The 22,479-nt window shown below is 35.4% G+C and overlaps 2 protein-coding genes and 1 pseudogene across 3 annotated transcripts in view; all 3 read left to right on the top strand.

Annotated features, from left to right (window-relative positions):
* Nucleotides 1-22,479, top strand: part of LOC308648301 (high mobility group protein B1-like) — a 311,195-nt pseudogene that overhangs the window by 97,684 nt on the left and 191,032 nt on the right. The gene's annotated exons all lie outside the window — the stretch shown is intronic.
* The window catches only part of STON2 (stonin 2), a 1,178,066-nt gene that overhangs the window by 976,884 nt on the left and 178,703 nt on the right, over nucleotides 1-22,479 (top strand). The window lies entirely within an intron of this gene.
* Nucleotides 1-22,479, top strand: part of SEL1L (SEL1L adaptor subunit of SYVN1 ubiquitin ligase) — a 57,934-nt gene that overhangs the window by 30,220 nt on the left and 5,235 nt on the right. Inside the window, exons 9-20 of the mRNA XM_081291517.1 lie at nucleotides 2,380-2,461; nucleotides 2,788-2,942; nucleotides 4,738-4,794; nucleotides 6,161-6,229; nucleotides 8,101-8,178; nucleotides 9,455-9,517; nucleotides 13,383-13,470; nucleotides 14,043-14,191; nucleotides 14,902-15,067; nucleotides 16,013-16,087; nucleotides 16,831-17,003; nucleotides 21,241-21,369. Of these exons, the coding sequence (XP_081147643.1) occupies nucleotides 2,380-2,461; nucleotides 2,788-2,942; nucleotides 4,738-4,794; nucleotides 6,161-6,229; nucleotides 8,101-8,178; nucleotides 9,455-9,517; nucleotides 13,383-13,470; nucleotides 14,043-14,191; nucleotides 14,902-15,067; nucleotides 16,013-16,087; nucleotides 16,831-17,003; nucleotides 21,241-21,369 (1,284 nt within the window). The remainder of the gene's footprint in view (nucleotides 1-2,379; nucleotides 2,462-2,787; nucleotides 2,943-4,737; nucleotides 4,795-6,160; nucleotides 6,230-8,100; nucleotides 8,179-9,454; nucleotides 9,518-13,382; nucleotides 13,471-14,042; nucleotides 14,192-14,901; nucleotides 15,068-16,012; nucleotides 16,088-16,830; nucleotides 17,004-21,240; nucleotides 21,370-22,479) is intronic.

The following is a 22,479-nucleotide window of genomic DNA, read 5'->3' as shown; positions in this document are numbered from 1 at the left end:
GGTGCTTAATCTGCCTTCAACTATAAACTGACTTTAAGTCATATGACTTCATTTTTTTTTCTTTTTGTAGTTGTAGATGGACAGAGTGCCCTCTTTATTTTATTTGTATATGGTGCTAAGGATTAAACCCACTGCCTTACATATGCTAGGCAGGAGATCTGACACTGAGCTACACAGCCTCATCCCTCATGTGACTTCTTACGCATATTACTATGTTTCAAATGAATATCAGTTAACTCTTGCAGGAATGTAAAGGATTGAATTAGTGGAAATGAGATTGAAAGTAGGGAAAGGATCTAGAGACTTGGTTATTTATGGGATATGAGACTTAACAAAAAAGGAAAATGTAGTTTCCTAGCGAACTGGATAGATACTAGATCATTTTACCTGTGTGTATTCAAAACTATTTAACTGTTTATTGGGATTCCAAATATGAATAATGTATAGTGCTTACCCTGAACAAGCTTTTAATCTAAAAAGGGAGACATAAGGAGGCCATTACAGTACTCTACACTGAATGTGAGAGAACACTGGTATTGAAAGGGAACAAACAAATAACCCAATCAACAAATGGGCCAAAGACCTGAACAGAACTTTTCAGAGGAGGACATACAATCAATCAACAAGTACATGAAAAAATGCTCACCATCTCTAGCAGTCAGAGAAATGCAAATCAAAACCACCCTAAGATAACATCTCACTCCAGTAAGATTGGCAGCCATTATGAAGTCAAACAACAAGTGCTGGTGAGGATGTGGGGAAAAGAGTACACTTGTACATTGCTGGTGGGACTGCAAATTGGTGAGGCCAATTTGGAAAGCAGTATGGAGATTCCTGGGAAAGCTGGGAATGGATCCACCATTTGACCCAGCTATTGCCCTTCTCAGACCATTCCCTGAAGACCTTAAAAGAGCGTACTACAGGGATACTGCCACATCGATGTTCATAGCAGCACAATTCACAATAGCTAGACTGTGGAACCAACCCAGATGCCCTTCAATAGATGAATGGATAAAAAAAATGTGGCATTTATACACAATAGAGTACTACGCAGCACTACAAATGACAAAATCATGGAATTTTCAGGGAAATGGATGGCACTAGAGCAGATTATGCTAAGTGAAGCTAGCCAATCCCTAAAAAACAAATGCCAAATGTCTTCTTTGATATAATGAGAGCAACTAAGAACAGAGCAGGGAGGAAGAGCAGGAGGAAAAGATTAACATTAAACAGAGACATGAGGTGGGAGAGAAAGGGAGAGAAAAGGGAAATTGCATGGAAATGGAAGGAGACCCTCAATGTTATATAAAATTACATATAAGAGGTTGTGAGAGGAATGGGGAAAAAAAACAAGGAGAGAAATGAATTATAGTAGATGGGGTAGAGAGAGAAGATGGGAGGGGAGGGGAGGGGAGGGGGGATAGTAGAGGATAGGAAAGGTAGCAGAATACAACAGTTACTAATAGGGCATTATGTAAAAATGTGGATGTGTAACCGATGTGATTCTGCAATCTTTGTAATGTTTTGAACAACCAATAAAATAAAATAAATAAATAAATAAGATATTTCTGAGGAAAGAAAGTGTTTTTGCTTTTATGGATTTTTTTTTTTTTTTTGAGTAACATTTGTATTAAATGAATGGAAGAAGCAAAAGGCCACCCATGCAGTGATGCAGTAAATACAGAGGGATAACAGTCAGAGAAAAAGTGGTATTTGCAAGGGAATGTAAGCACATAAGCTGTGCGGGAAAATGGGAATCATATAAAAAGGCTCTAAGTGTGTCTAGGAGCTTCTAGTTCTGTTATAGAGCTAAACTGCTGAAGGAAATAAAGTGGAAAACAAAGGTGATGCTCTAACTTTCTGAAACATTTCTAATTTCTATCATGTTTTTTTCATTTGTGTAGTCTATAGTAACATTTATTTCTCTAACAGTAGTTGAAAAGTTCCTTTCTGGTGAATTTTTAAGAAACATGAAACAAATTTTTTGTATAGCAAATATATGTTAAATATTTTATAGAAACATTTAAAACATTAACTATATACATGTTATTATACAGTAATGCCCTAAGGATAATATTAAATAAGATTAAATTGGTTCTAAGAAATTTTCTCTTATGATTTAAGTGCACACATAAAGTTCATGGCATTTATTTTGATTGCTGTAGGGACTTTATTGCATAGCTCCTACTTAGTGTGCTTGTTGGAGTTGCTAAATAAAGGACCTTAGAACTTAAAACTGAGGATTAAATAAGATGGTAATGTACTTTGATCAAAAGACAGCAGAATTACATTCTGAGTGTGCTTAGCTTTGTTTGTTCCAAGAAAAATGTCACTGAATCATTTGAAACTTCTGTCCTCTCACTTAAAGGTGTCTTTCAGGGTTACAGGTACTGGGCTGGCATTGGAGTCCTCCAGAGTTGTGAATCTGCACTGACCCATTATCGTCTTGTTGCAAATCATGGTAGCTATTTTTTACCTTTCACCTTCCAGGAAAAAAAAATAAATTAAATTTAAATACATTTATTTTTATTGTAGTATTTGAAATTTCATGAATGGCTGTCTTAAGTAAATTCATTCTTAAACCTAGTTGATTGAGAAATATTTCTTAAGAATTTTACTTTGGCTTCCATTTTATAAATATTTTGGGGGGGAAATAGGTCTGATTTATTAATTGATGATATTTTGTAATGTGTAGACCGCTATAGAAACAGTTTCTTTAAAATCATGTTTGGCAACTGGAATCCTTCTGACTTTCCTTTCTGTTCTTACTTTCTCCTCCTATTTCAGTTGCTAGTGATATCTCACTAACAGGAGGCTCTGTGGTACAGAGAATACGGCTACCTGATGAAGTAGAAAACCCAGGAATGAACAGTGGAATGTTAGAAGAAGATTTGATTCAATATTACCAGTTCCTAGCTGAAAAAGGTGATGTACAAGCACAGGTATGTGTTTATACATCTCATGGAATATCTGATTAATATTTTAATATGGGGAGGAGGGGCAAGCATTTACTTCTGTAAGTAGCATTCTCATCACTCTGAGCAGTTACTTGCTACATATTCGAGTCACATAAGGAACATTAAAAGAAATACTAAGGGTCCCACACTATGAAAAGATTTCATTTGGGTTTATTTAGGATGGGGCCTAGACATTGATAGGTTCCTAAAAGCTGGCCATATGACTTGCCCCATGCCCCACAGTGGGAAATCACTGCTTGAATGGAGCAGCATTGACCCTGATGATGAGGCTTTTATTGGAATCAATAAGAACAAACACTGTCAGTTTCCCTAAACAAGAAGTCTCCAGAAGCTCTATAGAGCTATTTACTATTTATTTATGCTTCATGGGGGTTTTATTCATTTATTTATTTGTCAGTGAACCTTTAATTTATTTATTTATTTTATATGTGGTGCTGAGAATTGAACCCAGTGCCTCACACATGCCAGGCGAGTGCTCTATCACTGAGCCACAACCCAGCCCTCATGGTTTATTTTGATGATAGTAAAATAGAAAGAACTTCAACATCTATCTTTTATCTATTACAGTTGTAGTTATTTCTGATTTATAACATATAGAAGTAAGTAGTAGATGCTTATTAAGAACAATTAGTTTAAGGCTAATGGAAGGAAGTCTTAAGTTGCTTAAGTTAAAAAAAGAAAAAAAAACTATAGTGAAAAGTAGATCCAAATCTTAGCTCATGGAAATTGTTACAAAATTATCTTGTCTGATTAAGCATCTTTCTTTAAAAATGATATATTTTAGCTTAAATTTTCTGTTATATTTACTTTATCTTTATTTTCCATGTTTCCTTATGTCTACTTTCTTTCCCTCTTGGTTTGAGTGTTGTTTGCTGTTGTATCTCTTCCCCTCCACTAGCATGGTAGTTGAACATCCTTTGGGCTCTCTTCCAGTGGGTACCCAGAGATTGTAACTTGCATCCTAAGCACTTTTAACCATTGCTAGGACACCACCAAATCCTTATAGCACTCTGTATTTATATTATATGTATTTTTAAATTCACAAGGTATTGTTTTATACAGTTCATATCAATTTAAATGTATTCATACATTTGCCTTTTCATTGCATTTTATTTATTATTGTATCTCTGCACTTCACAGATATTTGCTCTACTTAGCTGGAAATCACCCTTTATTGCCTTTATAGCGTGTTCACTGGGGATAAAATTAAGTTTTAATCTGTCTGCAAATACCTTTATTTCACTCCCACTTCAGGATACTTTGTAATTTAAAGAGTAACTTTTAGCTCTTAGAAAATTTAGGTTGATAATTAATATATAAATAGCAAATTAGATAATGATGTGAATTATTAGATAATTATATTTTATTAATTTTAGAGTAATATCAAGATATAAGACTAAATGTGTAGTTTTTTGTTTTGTTTTCTTTTGTACTAGGGATTGAACCCAGGGGTGCTCTACCACTGAGCTACACCCTCAGTTCATATATTTATTTATTTATTTATTTATTTATTTTTATTTTTATTTTTTTTTTGAGGCAGGGTCTCAATAAATTGCCTTAAACTTGAAAATCATCCTGCCTCAGCCTCCCATTAGCTGGGATTACAGGTGTGCGCCGCTATGCCCAGCTTAAATGTCTAGTTTTTTGAGTTAGGAACAGAAGCTTTTTAATCACCAAATAGTTTCTGGTTGGTCTGATGTTGATAAATTATATGCTAGTTGCTACCACCTGCTTTTGCCTTGTTTTCACTGATTTTCAGGTTGGTCTGGGACAACTGCATCTGCATGGAGGGCGTGGAGTAGAACAAAATCATCAGGTAACTATCCTGTTCCTGTGGCTTTACACCTCACCTTGTAGCAAGAAATCATACTCCAGAAGTATTTTTTGCTAGTCAGTGCCAATATCAAGCTTGTGTCATTTAAATACGTATCATAAATAAGCTTTCAGGATCTATCTAATCCCTGAGGAAGCAAAAGAATAAAAATGTAAATATGCCTCAGTAGCTATGGGAGTGGAGATAAGATTGCTGTAGAGAATGTAAAATAAGAACGAGTAAAAAATGAGCCCTGAAAAATTTAAATGTTTAAAAGGTCAACTGATAGGGGCTGGAGCTGTAGCTCAATGGCAGAGTACTTGCCTAGCACATCTGAGGCACTAGGTTCATTTCTTAGCATCACAAAAAAATAAATAAATGAAGTAGAGTCATTCTGTCCATCTACAATTACAAAAGAAAAATTTAAGTCAGCTGATAGAATAAAAATCAACAAGGAAGATTAGATGGCACAGGTAGAGAGTTAGGAAGAAAACCAGGAGAGTGGCATCTTGTAAGCCAAGCTAAAAGAGTGTTTCAAAACAGGAAGGAGAATGTGTGGACTATGCCAAACGCTACAAAGAGGTGGAATAAGATGAGGGGAAATTTTTATTGGTAATAATATGAAGATCATTGGTGGCTTGATAGACTTTCTTTCTGGAGTACTATGGATGGAAAGCAATTAAAACTGATTGTAGAATGGATTAGAGTGCCTATAGACAGTTAATTTGAGAAGCTTGGCTATGAAGCAAAATGGCTACCAGGAGAAAAATTGGAGACCTGAAAGATGCATCTTATGTGTTTGGGGTTGATTTAAAGGGGAAAGGATCAGAAAGAGGGTTAGAGTAAATCAGCAAGAGAGAGAAGGAATAATCAGTGCTACAAGGTCCTTGACAAAGATGGACAGTATAGTTGACAGTGGTGATGAGGGATTTCTACAGATGCCAGTATGTTTAGTAAAGAACTATGAAAATACACTCCATACCTTGTAAAGACCTCTTAAGTTACCAGTAGTGAGGTAGATAAATAAGTGAGTTTCAGTCAGGTGTTTTTAGGTAGGCTATTTACAAACATTACCAGTAAATAACACAAGTCTTCTTGGGTCTAAAGTTTAAGGAACACAAGAAATTTCTTGTAGCTATAACTATAAAGTGATTTAAAGATAAATAGTACCTTGATGTAGCTATCAGGTGAAATAAAACTTCTGGATGCACAGATTTTCATTTTGATATATTGAAAACTAGGTGTTCTTGCTCTTAAAGCCACTGTGATATAACAAATTTTGTTTGTTTTAGTGTTCCTGAAATAATATGCTTTGGCTAAAATAGATTCTATTAAAAACTAATTATTTTCATAAATTCTTATCTCACAGAGAGCATTTGACTACTTCAATTTAGCAGCTAATGCTGGCAATTCACATGCTATGGCCTTCTTGGGAAAGGTACTGTACATTCTGTGAATGTGTTATGTAACAGTAAGAGGTGTTTGCATAGTAAACACATAGTATATTCAGGAGCTACTATTTACCAAAAATAAATTGGAAATAAACTCTCCAATATAAATAAATAAACTGTCCAGTGCTGAGGGTGTTGTATCTTATCTTAAGATAAGTGCTATTCTGAGGCCTTTTCTTAGGCAGCTTATACATCCTGTATCATTTGTTCATCAGTATGTTAATTCCATGTTGAAATTAGCTATCATTATCAGAGCACCTACTTTGTGTTTCTTATGTGCAACAATAGGGAATTTATCCTTTATCCATACATTTTTGCTAAGACCATCACAGTTTCCTGTTGGCCTTCATGCTGAATAGAGACAGAGTTTGTTGGAATTTATCTGCAGGCCTTTTGATTATCTTAAGTATGACAGTCATGACACACCTGTCAATTGAGTTCTTTTTTTCAGCAAGGCAACATTTTTATCTAAAGACTTAATAATTGATTCCATGTCATGAGCTGTATCAAAACTTTTATTATTTTGAAAATTAACATACTATAAACTAATGGGTATTTTCAGTGGAACCAAATCTAAAGTAAGGAAGTTCAGATAGACTATATCACAAAGACTTTTACAGATAGGAAGATCTCAGCAGCCACATGATCACAACTAGTTAATTGAGGCCTGGAAAGTTTACATTTAAATATTCCAACATTGTAGCATAGAAATTGGTATTTCTCCACCTGTTTTTGTTAGGCATTTAAGAACTTGTCACTCTCTAGCCCTTTTGGCTCTTGCTCTGAATTACTAATTAACCCTTTCTCAAAAAAGGAAAAAAAAATCCTTTATTTGTTATTTTCTTAATGTTTACATGGATAAGAAAACATCCTTGGCCATTCTGTTTTCCTTTCTCTTGGCTTTTTATTCTGTTCCATATATGATTTTTAATGGTTAGTGTGTTAAAACTTTTTAAATAACCTTCTAGTTATTTCTTGAATGCTGAACAAAGACCCATCATTTAGCTTATCCACGGGAAAGCAATGGGTGAGGAGAGGGGGGAGTAGACACTACTGACAATCTCCTTGTCCTTGTTCAGTCACTCATCTTATCCCAAAGGTTCAGCTTCCCTGAGTAGAATGAGAAGGAAGATTCACCTAAACGTTAAAAGATTTCTTCTCTTGAGATGGATCTTTGAGCACATGTTATATATTCATATTCATAGATAAATCATAAATTTGATATGACACCAAATATACAAAAATATTAAAATGTTAGCATGTAAGAGTTCGCATTTAATTCTAATATCTTATAGGGGATTCTAAATTTTGTGAAGAGATTTTATATGACCTAATAGAAACCAAAGTGAGATAAGAGAAAATTATAATTGAGAGAGGGTGTTTTAGTCAGTTTTTCACCACTGTGACTAAAAGACCCACCAGAACAATTGTAGAGGAGGAAAGGTTTATTTAGGGGGCTCACGGTTTCAGAGGTCTTGCCCATAGAAGGCTAACTTCATTCCTCCAGGCTCGAGGTAAGGCTGAACATCATGGTGGGAGCATGTGACAGAGAGAAACAGCTCACATAGTGATCACAAAGCAGAGAGAGAGAGTCTTCATTCTCCAGATACAAAATATATGCCCCATAGCCAAGCCCCCAGTGAACCACTTCCTCCAGCCACACCCCATCTGCCTCCAGTACCACTCAAGTTAATCCCATTAGGGATTAGTTCACAGATTAGGTTAAGGCTATAACCCAATAATTTCTTCTCCAAACCTTCTTGCATCGTCTCACATGTGAGATTTTGGGGAGACACCTTATATACAAACCATAACAGAGGGTTATAGCTCTAAATAAAAACTGGGGTATGTTTTCCAGATGTATTCAGAAGGAAGTGATATTGTACCTCAGAGTAATGAGACAGCTCTTCACTACTTTAAGAAAGCTGCTGACATGGTAAGATTTAATGATTTTTGTTTTAAAATGTGTGCTATATTGTTAATGTTTAATAAATAAGTTTATTATATTGAAGGATTAATCATAACTATTCATGCCATAAGTTGATTAAAAGTGCCTATGTCAGTATAATTCATGTGAATGTATTAACTAGACAAAGCCTTCCCAATAAGAAGTAATTTTTAATATTTTAATATTTAAGTAGATTGTTAAATATTAATTCTATTTAAATTTCTTTGAGAAGTTTTCCTGATCAGGGAAATCTTGATTTTTCACAGTGGAATTGGGAGTTATATAATCTACCTTATTTGTACTGCAACTTGAAGTTTAAAAACTTACATAATTGGATTCATTTGATAATCATAATACATAGATTAAGCTTTCTTTAACCCAAGGAAAACTGCACGTGAATACCTGAGATCCTGGGTGCCTCTGGCATGCACATTTCCTTCTCTGTCAACTGCATGTCACTCTACTAGATGTCAATTGAGTGCTTCCCAGAGGAGCACTGTGACTCCTTTTTTAAGATGTCTTTTATTGCTGTAGGTTCTGGGTGGATTCTAGATTATTGTCCTTTGAGTCTCAAAACCATGATTAAGTTAGTTCCATGACATTCTACTGATTTTTGTCACCTGATAGTATTATTGTTATTATATGATATTCTTTCTTTTTGTGGTGCTGGGGATTGAATTCAGGGCCTTGTGTATACTAGGCAAGTGCTCTACCACTCAGCTACATCCCCAGTATTATATGACTGTTGACTCTACCCTATGACATCATCCTTCTTTATGGGGTAAAAAGTTAGTGATGAAAAACTACCACAAACGTGTGACCTTTTAGCTGGGTGCAGTGGCACATGCCTATAATCCCAGTGGCTCATGAGGCTGAGACAGGAGGTTTTCAAGTTGAAAGCCAGCCTCAGCAGTGGTGAGGCATTAAGCAACTCAGACCCTGTCTCCAAATAAAATACAAAATAGTGCTGGAGATGTGGCTCAGTGGTCGAGTGTCCCTGAGTTCAATCCCCAGTACCCCCCCCCAAAAAAGTGACCTTTTAATTCTAAATGATTTTTTCCTTTGTAAGCAAATTATTGATAGTCCCCAAATATCTAAAAGTCAGCCTTATGATTAGTCTGATGAGAGGGAGAAAGATTGTTTCAAAATGAAAACTGTTAAGACATGTTTTGAATGCGCTTGAAAATAATTTATTTTGTAGTTATTTATTCTTGCCTATTTTTAGTAAATTCTTTTTGCCTTTGTCTGATTTCTCTCCTTGCAGGGCAACCCGGTTGGACAGAGTGGTCTTGGAATGGCCTATCTCTATGGGAGAGGTGTTCAAGTTGTAAGTTTCTATCTGGCATTCTGACTTTAATAAGCAGTCAGCTGATAAAGGAAGTATTTCTTAACTAGCCCAGTCAGCCCATGTGAGACTGTTCCATGGTAACCAGATCTCAGCCTTCCTTTTCTTTTTGTCGCTGAATTTGGCTCACACCCCAGCTTGACTATCTTCTGAACATGGCTTCATCTCTGACACTGTCTTAAGGGGCGAAGTGTTTCATTCTTCATCTCTGCTCTCTACCCTACTCACTTTTCCCATTTCTGCAGGACTTAGGCCTCCCCCTTATCATTTTCTTTACTTAAATCTAAGAAAATACTTAAGTCTCTTGTTTTGGAGAGGGAAAACTCCTCATTCTGCCTTTTGCTCCTTCTACCTACCACCTCTCCTCTGCAAATAATGAATTTTTCTAAACTACTACCATTCACTCTTCAGTCTTTTTGATTTATTTCTGGTTTTTAATTTGAATTAGTTTCTCTATTGATTGACTATTCTTTTAGTGTAGTTCCTTCCTTTGCTGGTTTTCACTTTTATTTTTCATTTTTTCTTCATGAAATATCTTTATTGAGTATATTTTGTAATGCAGACTTTCTAGTTGTGATTTCTTTTAACTTTTGTTCATCATAAAAGGTTTTTATTTCATCATCAATTCTGAAGTTTAATTTTGATGGGTATAGTGTTCTAGACTGGCATCCATTTTCTTTTAGAGCTTAGTATATATTATTCCAAGACCTCCTATCTTTGAGGGTCTGGGTTGAGAGATCAGCTGAGATCTGAATTGGTTTACTTCTAAATATTATGTGTCATTTTTCTCTGGCAGCCTTTAAAATTCTATCCTTATTCGATATGTTAGGCATTTTCATAATAATGTGCCTTGGTGTGAGTCTGTTGTGATTTTGTATATTTGTGGTCCTAAACCTCCTGTATTTGATTTTCTATTTCCTTCTTTAGGTTTGGGAAATTTTCTGATATTATTTCATTGAAGAGATTGTGCATTCCTTTCATTTACACCTCTGAATCTTTGTCCCAATAAATGTTAAATTTGGTCTTTTTAGTTTATCCTGTATTTCTTATAAGTTCTGTTCATGGTCTCTTAACATCTTTTCTCCATGATCAAATTTGTTTTCAAGATTGTATATTTTGGGGCTGGGGATGTGGCTCAAGCGGTAGCACGCTCGCCTGGCATGCGTGCGGCCCGGGTTCGATCCTCAGCACCACATACAAACAAAGATATTGTGTCCGCCGAAAACTAAAAAATAAATATTTAAAAAAAAATTCTCTCTCTCTCTCTCTCTCACTCTCTCTTTAAAAAAAAAAAAAAAAGATTGTATATTTTGTCTTCATTGCCTGAAACTCTTGTCTGTTGGTGAGATATCCAACTGAATTTTTTTTTTATGTTTGTTTTGTTTGTTTGTTTGTTTTGGTACTGGGAATTGAACTCAGGCATTCTACCACTGAGCCACATTCCCAGCCCTATTTATTTAGAGCCAGGGTCTCACTGAGTTACTTAGTGCCTTGCTGCTTTGAATTCACAATCCTCCTGTCTCAGCCTCCTGAGCCACTGGGATTACAGGCATGCGCCACTGCACCCTGCTCAATTGAATCATTAATTTACTTTATTGATTTCTCCCTTTTGAAAATTCTACTTGATTTTTTTCTTTTTTCTTTTTTTTTCAGAATCTCTCTTTACTGAAGTGATCTTTGACGTCCTATGTTTTCCCTCTGATTTCACTCCTTATACTGTCCTTTACTTCACAAATCAGTTTAATTATGTACATTCTAAACTCGTGCTCTATCATTTCTTCCACTGTGGTGTCTATGGATTCTATTATTGGAATATCTTGGTTTGTTTGAGGCAGTTTGTTCCCTTGCTTTTTCATGTTGTTCATGTGTCTACCCATCTAACAATGTGGATCTGAGGCAGTCCGGTTTCTACCCTGTGGACTTACAGTGTACCTGAAGTTTTCCAGTACCTCAGTGTTTAGGGGGAGACAAGTAATAACAACAACCAATGCAAACAATATACAACATTAAACCAAATAATTCCTAATATGACATCTACAATGTTAATTATCACAGTAAACAGAAATGATATGATCAGTTATTACCTACAATAAAAACAGCAAGTTTGCAAAATGGTTTACAGTTTCAAATGGTGGACAAAAGAACAGAAGTGATATAGGATGTGATGATTATTAGGGAGGAAGAGAGAAGATAGAAGTGAAAAATAAAGGACAAGTGAAAGAGAACAGTAGAGATTGGCTGTTAGTAGAAGAAAAGAGAGAATCAAGAGAAATGGGTAATAAAATATATAAAGTAAAAATATTTTTAAAAATAAAAATAAAAGAATACAAAACTTAAATACACTAATCAAACATCCTAGTTCTTAAAGAACTAATCCATGGAAAACAACTGGCTTCACAAATGCTAGAAATGAGAAGAAAATCCGAATATGTATAAATGTCCATGTACCATAAATGTCACAAACAGATGAAAGAAAAAAGAAAAAAATCTTGATGAAAAGTTAAAGAATTCTTTCCACTGGAATTGAAAAGATTCTCAGCTTCTCTTCTCAGCAGTTTTAGGTGGGGTCATCTGGACCGCCATGCTCCACCCTCTGGATTGCTGGAGTGAGAGGGATAATCCCATAAGTAGAATTCCTGGAGGCAGGGTTTAGGTTTACGTGGGCTTAAGGCTCTTTGAAGAGTGCCAGTTGGTCTGGAGATTTTTAAATCAGCACACCTCCAACGCCCAGTACGTTCTTCTCCACACTGAAGACTATACCCCAAGGAATCTCCCCTGGGTTCCACTCATGTGTTGGGAGTGTGCGAACCCCACATTTTCAAACAGTCTATCCTGCACCCACCTTTCCGAGTTCCCGGCCAAATAGATGAGTCTCTCCCAGCCTGTCCTACAAGCAGCAGAATGGAGGGGTAGAGGTAGAGGTGCGTGGGTTTCCACAATCAGTTGTCCCCTGTGTAAACCTCTTTCCACATTTGATGTTCTCCTTCCTGTTCACCGAAGCACACTTTATGATGTGCAGTGTGTTTACTGGGCCTGTATTTTGAACCAAACTCAGGTTTGCCAGGTATTGGCTTTCTTAGCTGCTGGCCCCCGTGCCTCAGCTGCAAAATGTTTCCTTCCTTTATCCTCCACACACTGTCTGGAGAGATGGTGGCTTCTTTACCACACAAAGATATTGTGCAACATTCCTGTGGAACAGTGTCCTTGATCTTTAAATGCTCCATACCCAGACATGCCTCAGACCTCCCAAAAATGTAGGTTTCTTTAATTCTCTTATCCCTCCACTTTGCTCACAGAGGGACCACTCTGGCTGGTGCTTTTGGCCCGACCATGGCGGCAGCTCTGCTTCTGGAGATTTCTGTCTTATTATATCCAACCTCCTGAGTCCCAGATCTTTTTTGAACATCCAGTTTTCCAGTAAAGTCCCTCCACCGCCTGCTTTTTTTGTTTTGTTTTGTTTCGTTTCGTTTTGTTCATCCACCTTGCAGAGAAGCTGCCCGTCTGCTTTATTGGTTTCACGCCACAGAGGAGCCAGGAAAGCAACCTCCTGTATCAAGAGTGATTATTTCTTACTTCCTGGTCTGACATTCTTCTAGTATTCATGCTTTCTGAGAGCAAATATACAAATGTTTCACAAAAACTTTATTTGTTTTTCTTTACAGTCCTAAATCTTAATCCCTCTGTGACTTGAAGTATCTATGTATTATTAAAAAAAAAAATTAGAAGGTCTTCCTTTTAATGACTCTAGTTTTTTTTATTTGCTCATTCCTTACAATGAATGAATCACCTATATTCTGAGTGTATCAGCCTTTTGAGCTTTTTTATAATTTGACATCTTTTTCTGCAGAATTATGATCTGGCACTGAAGTATTTCCAGAAAGCTGCTGAACAAGGCTGGGTGGATGGGCAACTGCAACTTGGTTCTATGTACTATAGTAAGTCGTAACATTGAAATTTATCATGAATACACCAAGATCTAAACTAACCTATTTTTCACTAGATGGCAGTATGATATGGAAATGGGAACTACACAATTCTGGCTAATTAATGTTCTCCCAATTCAATTATTTGTGCATTTTATTTTTCATTATAAAATTATTTTAATGAATATTAATCTATATTAGCCAGGTTCACATTTATATTTAGAAAATATAAATATTTATAATTATAATAATAAGGTATATTAATAATATAATAAATATTTATATTTAGCAAATATGTGATTCTGGTTAATATAGATTAATATAGATTAACATATGACCCTTTTTTTTTTGGTACTGGGGGTTGAACCCAGGGGTGCTTAGCCACTGAGCCACATCCCCAGCCCCTTCCCCTTCTTGCTGAGTGCTTAGTTCTCACTAAGTTGCTAAGGCTGGCTTTGAACCCATGATCTTCCTGAACATAGGACTTTCATTAGAGTTTATTCTTCATAGGGAAGGCTTCTCTGACACTTTAACTAAATCTTATTTAAACGTCTTTCATGTGATTTTTTTTTTTTTTCTTACAGATGGCATTGGAGTCAAGAGGGATTATAAACAGGCCTTGAAATACTTTAATTTAGCTTCTCAAGGAGGCCACATCCTGGCTTTCTATAACCTAGCACAGATGCATGCCAGCGGCACAGGTGTAATGCGATCATGTCACACTGCAGTGGAGGTAAGGGATTTTCTAACAATTTGTATGGAGGAAATTATTGGCCCAATAGGAAGGCCTACCATTTTAGTTCTTGTTTTCCTTGCATGATTTTTTTTTTTCCTACAGTACAAAAAGACTCAGCCTATTAGCATTGAGGGAAGACCCTGGGGATCCATGTGTAACTATTGTACCTATTTAGTTTGTTTGTTCTCATTAACATCAGTGTTTGTAAGAGCAGATGTTAGTGTGTGGTATCTCTCACCTCAAATAGCATCTGATAGCATCAGGAAAAAAAGAGTATTGTTGAATAAATACTCCAAAGGGGAATGCTAATCTCTTAATTGGAAATTTTCCTCTTCAGCGCTCTGAAATGCTGTGAAACTTCAGAGTGACACTGATAAATGCTTAGCAAAGTTTCTAAATCTTTCTGTGCTTTAGTGTCTTCACTTGTAAAAGAGGGCTTCTAAAAGGACTTGCCTCATAGGATGACCCTTCATCAACCTCTTAGGAGGAATAAGTATATTAATATCCATAGTATATGTAAATCATTAAAACATCACATATTCACAGTAATGGTATATAATGTTCTTATTTTTATAAGCCTGTTTTTTTTTCTTAAGGGTAGATGAAAGTGAGCTACTAGAGATTCAAAGAGCAAATTTAACAGTCAGTTGTAGTCAGGGTACAGAAGTTATTTTTTGGCATGTTATTTTTCTTCTTTCCTCTTCTAGTTGTTTAAGAATGTATGTGAACGAGGCCGTTGGTCTGAGAGGCTTATGATTGCCTATAACAGCTATAAAGATGGTGACTACAATGCTGCAGTGGTCCAGTACCTCCTGCTGGCCGAACAAGGCTATGAAGTGGCACAAAGCAATGCAGCCTTCATTCTTGATCAGAGTAAGGTTAATTTTACTCCTGCCTCAGGCCTAACTGCATTCAATATCTTCTTAAAATAAAGCAAGTAATAAAACACTGGATTTTCCCAACATTAGATCCCCAGAACTGGCTCAGTAATTAGTCTCATTATCCGTATTATAAATAGAACATGTTTCAGGAAGTTTTGACATCCTGAATTCACTGGCTTATTTGAACTCAGTGTGTTTATTCCAATACTTATTTAATCTAGTACGTATTGTTGTGGGGAGGTTGCTCAGAAAACACACCAATTCCCAGTTTTGTTCAAATTGAAGAGTCTTTATATAGCCAGCCAGCCGGCAACTGACCCCCACAGGACCTAATACTGTCTGTGTAAGGAACAGCCCTGAGCCTGAGCATTTTAGGATATTTAAAGGCAAAACCGCAAAAACCACATCCAGGTTTACGTAGGTGCAAGCAAGCAGGTACAGAAGCTGAATTAGGCAGTTAGCGAGTCAATGCAGTGGGTACATTGATATTTCCCATGAGACTTTCCAGGTTGGCATAGCAGCAAGCAAGCAAAAGGGAAGTGGGTCAAAATGACCCTAGTTCAGTACAAGTTAGAGAATGGTTACTAATGTCTAGACAATCACAATCTCTGACAATCAATCTCTGGTACATTGCCCAAGAAAAATGGAAACCAAAGAGAACAATTTTACATTGTATAAGAATTGCTACTTTGTGTTGCCAAGTATGTTATGCTAGGTAACTCTTAATGGGTACAGAGGCGGGGCTTTCCCATGGGAGAAGCATTTCTTACATGATATGGACTCTGAGGATAAAATGGAGTCTGTTTGGTCATTGCCCATATAGCCTGGCCCATAACACTTATCATGCTCTGTGTATTCACCCTAGTTGCAAATGAAGCATGAACGTCTAGTGCCTTTCCTTAAATGCCTGATTCGTATTTCACTTCTTGTTCTGTAGGAGAGGCAACCATTGTTGGTGAGAATGAAACTTATCCCAGAGCTTTACTACATTGGAACAGGGCTGCCTCTCAAGGTAAGTGATAAATTCTAGGGCATTCTTTTCATCCAGTGACTTCTCTATTGATTTTCATCTCCCATGAACATTAAATCGGGTCATTCATCACCTTAAAATTAAGCAGAGATACTAACTATGGCTTCACTTGTTTGCATCATGATCAGTATTTATTCTCAATAGTAGATCTAGTGCCAGGATTTGTAAATGGAATTGTAAAGTCTCTGTATTGGACATTTCCATCCTGCTGTGGTTCACTTTTTGGTTTCTAATTTTAGGCTAGTTTATTGTATAAAATGAGATTTGAATAAAATTCATAATAGAATATCATCCTGAAACTCATAGAGACTCTAACTTTTCCCCACTCTTTTTCTTTTGAATATTTGTTTCTCACACATAAATCTGCTCAAAATTATCCGCCTATTTCTTCTCCAGGCCTAAACAATGGTCATGCTAAGCCATTTTTAGAATTTAAATAACAGGATAAAATAGGGCATGAAGATTTAAGAGGAGTATTAGTGAAATAGAATACTAGCCAACTTGTTTCACCTCTCCCTATTACAAAACATTGTACAGAAAAGCTGCACTTCTAGCTTAAATTTTTACTGACTTGATAGCTTGACTAAGGGCTTTTTTCCACAGTTTGTATACTACAAATTAAAATTCTTTGTCTTATATAAGCATGTTAATGAAGAAGAAATAAATTGATCTGTTTTAAACATACTTTTATTTATTGGCAGTTTTACATTTAACTTTTGTTTAAGGATATACCGTGGCTAGAATTAAGCTTGGAGACTACCATTTCTATGGATTTGGCACGGACGTAGATTACGAGACTGCATTTATTCATTATCGTCTAGCTTCTGAGCAGCAACACAGTGCACAAGCTATGTTTAATTTGGGATATATGCATGAGAAAGGACTAGGCATTAAACAGGTGAGTGGCTTCAAAACATGTTTGAGTAATATAATTATGATAAGGGGAAACACCTGTATTTGTTGGACACTAGACTTTCTGTGAAATTCCATCAGATTTTAGGCTAATAAAGTTATGAGACTGATTTTTAATATTTCAGAAGACTGCCTTTGACACTCTCATCTTCCAGCATACACATATTAAGACCTATACTGTTATATTTAGAATATTAAATTAAAGGTGGATTCATGACACACAAATCAGTGCTGCCTAGGTTATCACTCCTTGTTCAAAAAACTGTTGTCTTTAATCAGTCAAATTCTGTTGTTTCTAAATTATTTTGAAATGAATTAAAATTTTTCCTACTAATAAAATTACTGTTGCTTCTTATACCTTTTTTGTGAAATCTAACACTCTCTAGAACTATGGTATTAGCATTTTTGTCTATATCCTCTCAAAAGGACTTTGAAAAACTATACTTCTTATACGTTTTTAAGTTTGCTTTTAAATTTTTCAAAAGAGTATAAATTACAGCCATTTTAAATATTAAAATAAATACTCTTGAAATAAAATAAATTCTTGAATATCCAGTAGACTCTAAATTTCAAAATAGATACCCAGTGATCCCAGTGTTGATTTTTTTAAAAAAATATACAAGCAAGTTCTTTAATTACAAATTATATTTTTCTTATCTCCCTAGATGTATGTTTTTAGCCCTTGCTTTCATATATAGAATTACATACTAATGTTATATTTTTAGTGATTTGGTCTTTAACTGGTCACCTTGTCATACATATCTGAAATAGTATATAAATTTATTTTTAATTTTATTTTGTATGATCTGGGTTAAGAAAATTTGTAAGATGTTACTAGTCACAGTTGACTAGTTATTAATCTGTTATTAATCAAATCAATAAAATAATTATAAAATTTTACTCTTTTGAGTGTTTTTTAAATCAGTTTACATATAATTGAGACTAGCACTACTTTTTATTTTTCTAAATGTTAATATTTTAAAGTTATCTTAATATTTACCTTGTTCACATAAATAAGTCTATAGGAATGGGAACCGTTTTATTACAACAGAGTCACTTAATTCTTTAAACTGCTTTCAAGTGGTATATCAAAAATCAGAGTGATCTCTGATTAAAAATTATTTTTTTGCTCTATCCATGACAACTTTGATTAGGAACCCCCTTCATTAATGTTGAAAGGAAAGAATTAGAAACCAGAGACTGGCAAAAAAGAATGTGTTTCCTGATCCCTGGAACCATTCATTTTCTTGGTTTTTTAAAAGAGTACTGAAAAAGCTTTGCCAAGATTTATAAAATGATTTTATTATACCCTTACTCTGTCACATAGGGGTATTTTGTTGACCTAATGTCTTTAAGGATTGAGGGAAAGTTGTTAATTTCATTTTGCTAAGTTATCTTAATATTACAATTTTATTACTATTAAACATTTAAATGTAGTATTATCAGAACACTGGAGTGCAGACTCAGTGCTATGTTTCCAGAAGATCTGTTCCATGCAACACATCAGAGAAGTCTCTCTGCCTTGTTAGCAGTCAACCTAGTCATACTTGGTTTTTATCAGAAAAACAGACTTAATTTTTTTAATTCAAATAAAGTTTGCTATGTGTTTAATGACTGATATAAAGATCACATAAATCATGCATTTGTGGGATATATTTAGCAATAATATGTTTTTATAATAGATTATAAAACAGGAAAATTAACATACTCTTCTCAGTTTAATTTCTAATATGATATATAGCTAATATTATAAATTCTTATGAATGAAGAATATATATTCTTGTTTGGGGCGGTAGCTCAGTGGTAGAGTGCTTGCCTGGCACCTGTGAGGCACTGAGTTGATCTATAACACCACATAAAAATAAATAAACAAATAAATAAAATAAATGTAAAAAAAAAAAAAGGAATATATATTCCTTCAGTGAGAGTGAGGGAAGGGAACTTAGGTTCAGATTTTGATAATAACTAGCCTATACAAAACTCATAATAATTCCATTACTTTTGTAACATCAAAATTATGTTTTCCTATTTTTTTATCTTTTTTTAAAATGAAAGAAATATCCATATTGCTAAGTGTTAATCAGTCCAGCAAGTAGTATAGCTAGGAAAATGTTAAGTATTAAATAATGAATTAGCTACAGCAAGAAAAAAATAATTTAAGATATGATTTTATAAAGTTTAAAATATTCTATTGAATCATCCTCAGAGTATATGTTATTACATAAAGTTTGATCTGTTATCTTGAAAAATACAGCAGTCTAAAAAAATTTTTCACGTTTTGTTTGGGTTTTGGAGATCCACCCCAGGGCCTCATGCAAGCTAAGCATGAGCTTTGCCTCAGAGTTACACCCCCACCCCGAGTTCATTTTTTTGTTGTTTTGGGGGGGATACCAGGGATTGAATTCAAGGGTACTCGATCACTGAGCCACATCCCAACCCTATTTTTGTATTTTATTTAGAGACAGGGTATCACTGAGTTGCTTAGTGCCTCACTTTTACTGAGGCTGGCTTTGAACCTATGATCCTCCTGCCTCAGCCCTCTGAGCCACTAGGATTACAAGCATGCACCACTGCGCCTGGCTAATTACTATATTTTTTTAAAAAATCAGAGGCACTAACCATAGTGTTACTATTATTTGAAGGTAGTGTTCTTTTTAACTAATGACACACCCCAGGACAAGAATAAGGAACAGCTAAAAGGTAAATGCTTATATTTAAATATATGAGAGGGGAATTATTTTTCATATATAGCCTTTCTTTCCTCCATCTCATGAAATTCTTTCCTAAGAGTTTGGTAGTTTTTGACAATAGTCAGGGCATGGAAAAGGTTAGATTTTTTTTTTTTTTTTTGAAGTGCAAAATATCACAATTCCCACTATCCCCTTTTCCTATATATCTAAATTTTCTCAACACTGCATCCTGGGTCAAAATTAATATTAATTTGTTTTACCCTTCACAGAAATATGTCTAAAACAAGATGCCCTGCAATGGGTTCATAATTAGTCCATGTAGGAGCCTTCTCTAAAACCAATATTTCAGGATTTCTCTTTATGTGGTGACCCTGAAGTTTTTATGCCACTGGGCAGAGCACATGAGAAAGAGGTGAGGTAGGAAGAAGGGTATGCCTTTCTTTGCAAAGTGGAGAGAGGTTGCCATACACACAGGCCAATTCCCAAGCATGTATTTGATCAGAGACAGCCCATACGTCAGTTCAGGAACTTAAAAAATAGAGGTCTTGGGGCTGGGGTTGTGGCTTAGCAGTAGAGCACTTGCCTAGCATGTGCGGGGCCCAGGGTTCGATCCTCAGCACCACATAAAAATAAATAAAATAAAGATATTGTGTCCAACTACAACTAAAAAAAATAAATATTAAAAAAAAAAAAACAGAGGTCTTTAACAGTGGGCATATATGGAGTGAGGAGGATATTCTTCCCAACCTGGGGTCCCTGCTATCTTCACATTGTTAACTCCATGCCTTCTCCAATAAAACAAGCCAATCAGGTGTGGCTTAAAAAAAAAAAAAAAAAAAAGAGGGGCTAGGGATGTGGCTCAAGCGGTAGCGTGCTCGCCTGGCATGCGCGGGGCACTGGGTTCCATCCTCAGCACCACATAAAAATAAAGATGTGTCCACCGAAAACTAAAAAATAAATATTAAAAATAATTCTCTCTCTCTCAAAAAAAAAAAAAAAAAAAAGAATGTCATTTATACCTTCTTTTAAAAAAAAAAATAGACCTTTAACATTGCCCACACAAGTATCTCTTGGAAAATCTTGAGTGTGAACTGGAGATTTGAAATGAAACCAGAGTTGCTTACACCAAGTGAAGTTTTAAGTAGGAAAAAACATCTTGAAATCTAGAGGGTGTCCTTGGAATTCTCCAGGTTAACATATTTTGTTATTATATGTTATATAATATATGTTAACATATTATACACAGATACATGGCTATAGCCAGCATATCTTCATAGCAAATAGGATGTTACTTTGGTGGAAAATAAGCAAAGTTTTCTAAATTTTAATTAAGTTTTTCAGTATGGTGCAGTTAGATAATTAAATTTTACCCATTAAAGCTGGGTTTTGGTTTGTTTGTTTGTTTTTTCCTTTAGATAAGGGAAATTTGTTTTAAGTTGCAGTAAAACAAATTTTCCTAATGTATAAACTAAATATAAACAGTTTCACTTATTTTAACAAGAAATAAGTTTGGGTTTGTTACCTGTATTATAGGATATTCACCTTGCAAAACGCTTTTATGACATGGCAGCCGAAGCCAGCCCTGATGCCCAAGTACCAGTCTTCTTAGCACTCTGCAAATTGGGTGTTGTCTATTTCTTGCAGTACATACGGGAAACAAATGTAAGTGGTTCGTGTCTCTTTTAATTAAAATATAAATGATATCATTTTCTTGGTCCTGGAGGTTTGTTAAAAAGTTGGGAGGCATAGGGAAGAGTATTCTATGTTGGATCTCATTTCCAGCTCTGCCTAGGTAAAGTACCACGGGACCTCATCAGATGAGGGTCAGATGTAGACATGAAGCAGTAACAGTTTTCATGTAGCATTTCACAGGGGTTCCTAATGTTAAAGCATTTTTCTTTGATATAGGTGTTTTCCAGTTTAGGGAAAAGAGACTTAACGGCAGTTTGAAACAGTAATTAAACTAAATTCAGTAAACATTAAATGAGATGACTTCCTGGGAAGGACTTGAACCCAGTTCCTTTAAAAAAATAAAGTGCAGGGTGGAGAAGAACCTGAGAATCTGTACAACCTCTGTATCTCAGATTCTTCCAAAAGTGAAACATATGTTAAAAATGCCACCAAAATTTTTTCTCCCTAAAAATAGCTTGAATTATTTAAACAGGCTAGCAGTAGAACCTAAACAGAAGATGGGTTACCTATTCTCTTCAAAGCTACCTACTTTAATTAATGATATTTGCATGTAGGTGCTTTTGGGTTCTGTCAGTTTTAAATTTTGCTTATAGTACCAATAGTTCCTAATAGCAAATTACAGAATTTAACTCTGAAACCCAAGATGTTGAGACTCCTTGTTTAAAACAAAGGCCATTTAACTTTAGTTCATTGAGTACCCTAAACGAATGATGTTTCAACCTTCTGTTAATGTCTTTCAAAATAGTTTGATATAGCATTTTGGCCTCAGATTTAAGATCCGCTTCCCAGCCCCACCCCACCCCCACCCCCGTTACACAGATAGAAATGCAGTCCATGCTGCTCTAGCAGCAATAAAGAGAAATGGATTTCTCCCTTTTGCACGCTGCTGAGGTCCTCCACACATAGGGCTCCAGAGCACTTGACATGTTAGATTCTATTCTCCAGGTCATTTAAATATGTGTAATATCAGTAGCTATAATTGCTTTGATGAACCAGAGTATGTCATATACTCTGCCAGTTGAAATGATCTTTTTTTCCTTTAGTTGAAAAGCCCACTAATTCTCTCAGGACTAATTCAGA

The sequence above is a fragment of the Spermophilus citellus genome, assembly GCF_964194105.1.
Source record: "Spermophilus citellus genome assembly, chromosome: 4".
NCBI classification, from domain to species: domain Eukaryota; kingdom Metazoa; phylum Chordata; class Mammalia; order Rodentia; family Sciuridae; genus Spermophilus; species Spermophilus citellus.
Note: the sequence above shows the minus strand (reverse complement) of the source record. Positions and strands in the feature narration are given on the sequence as shown.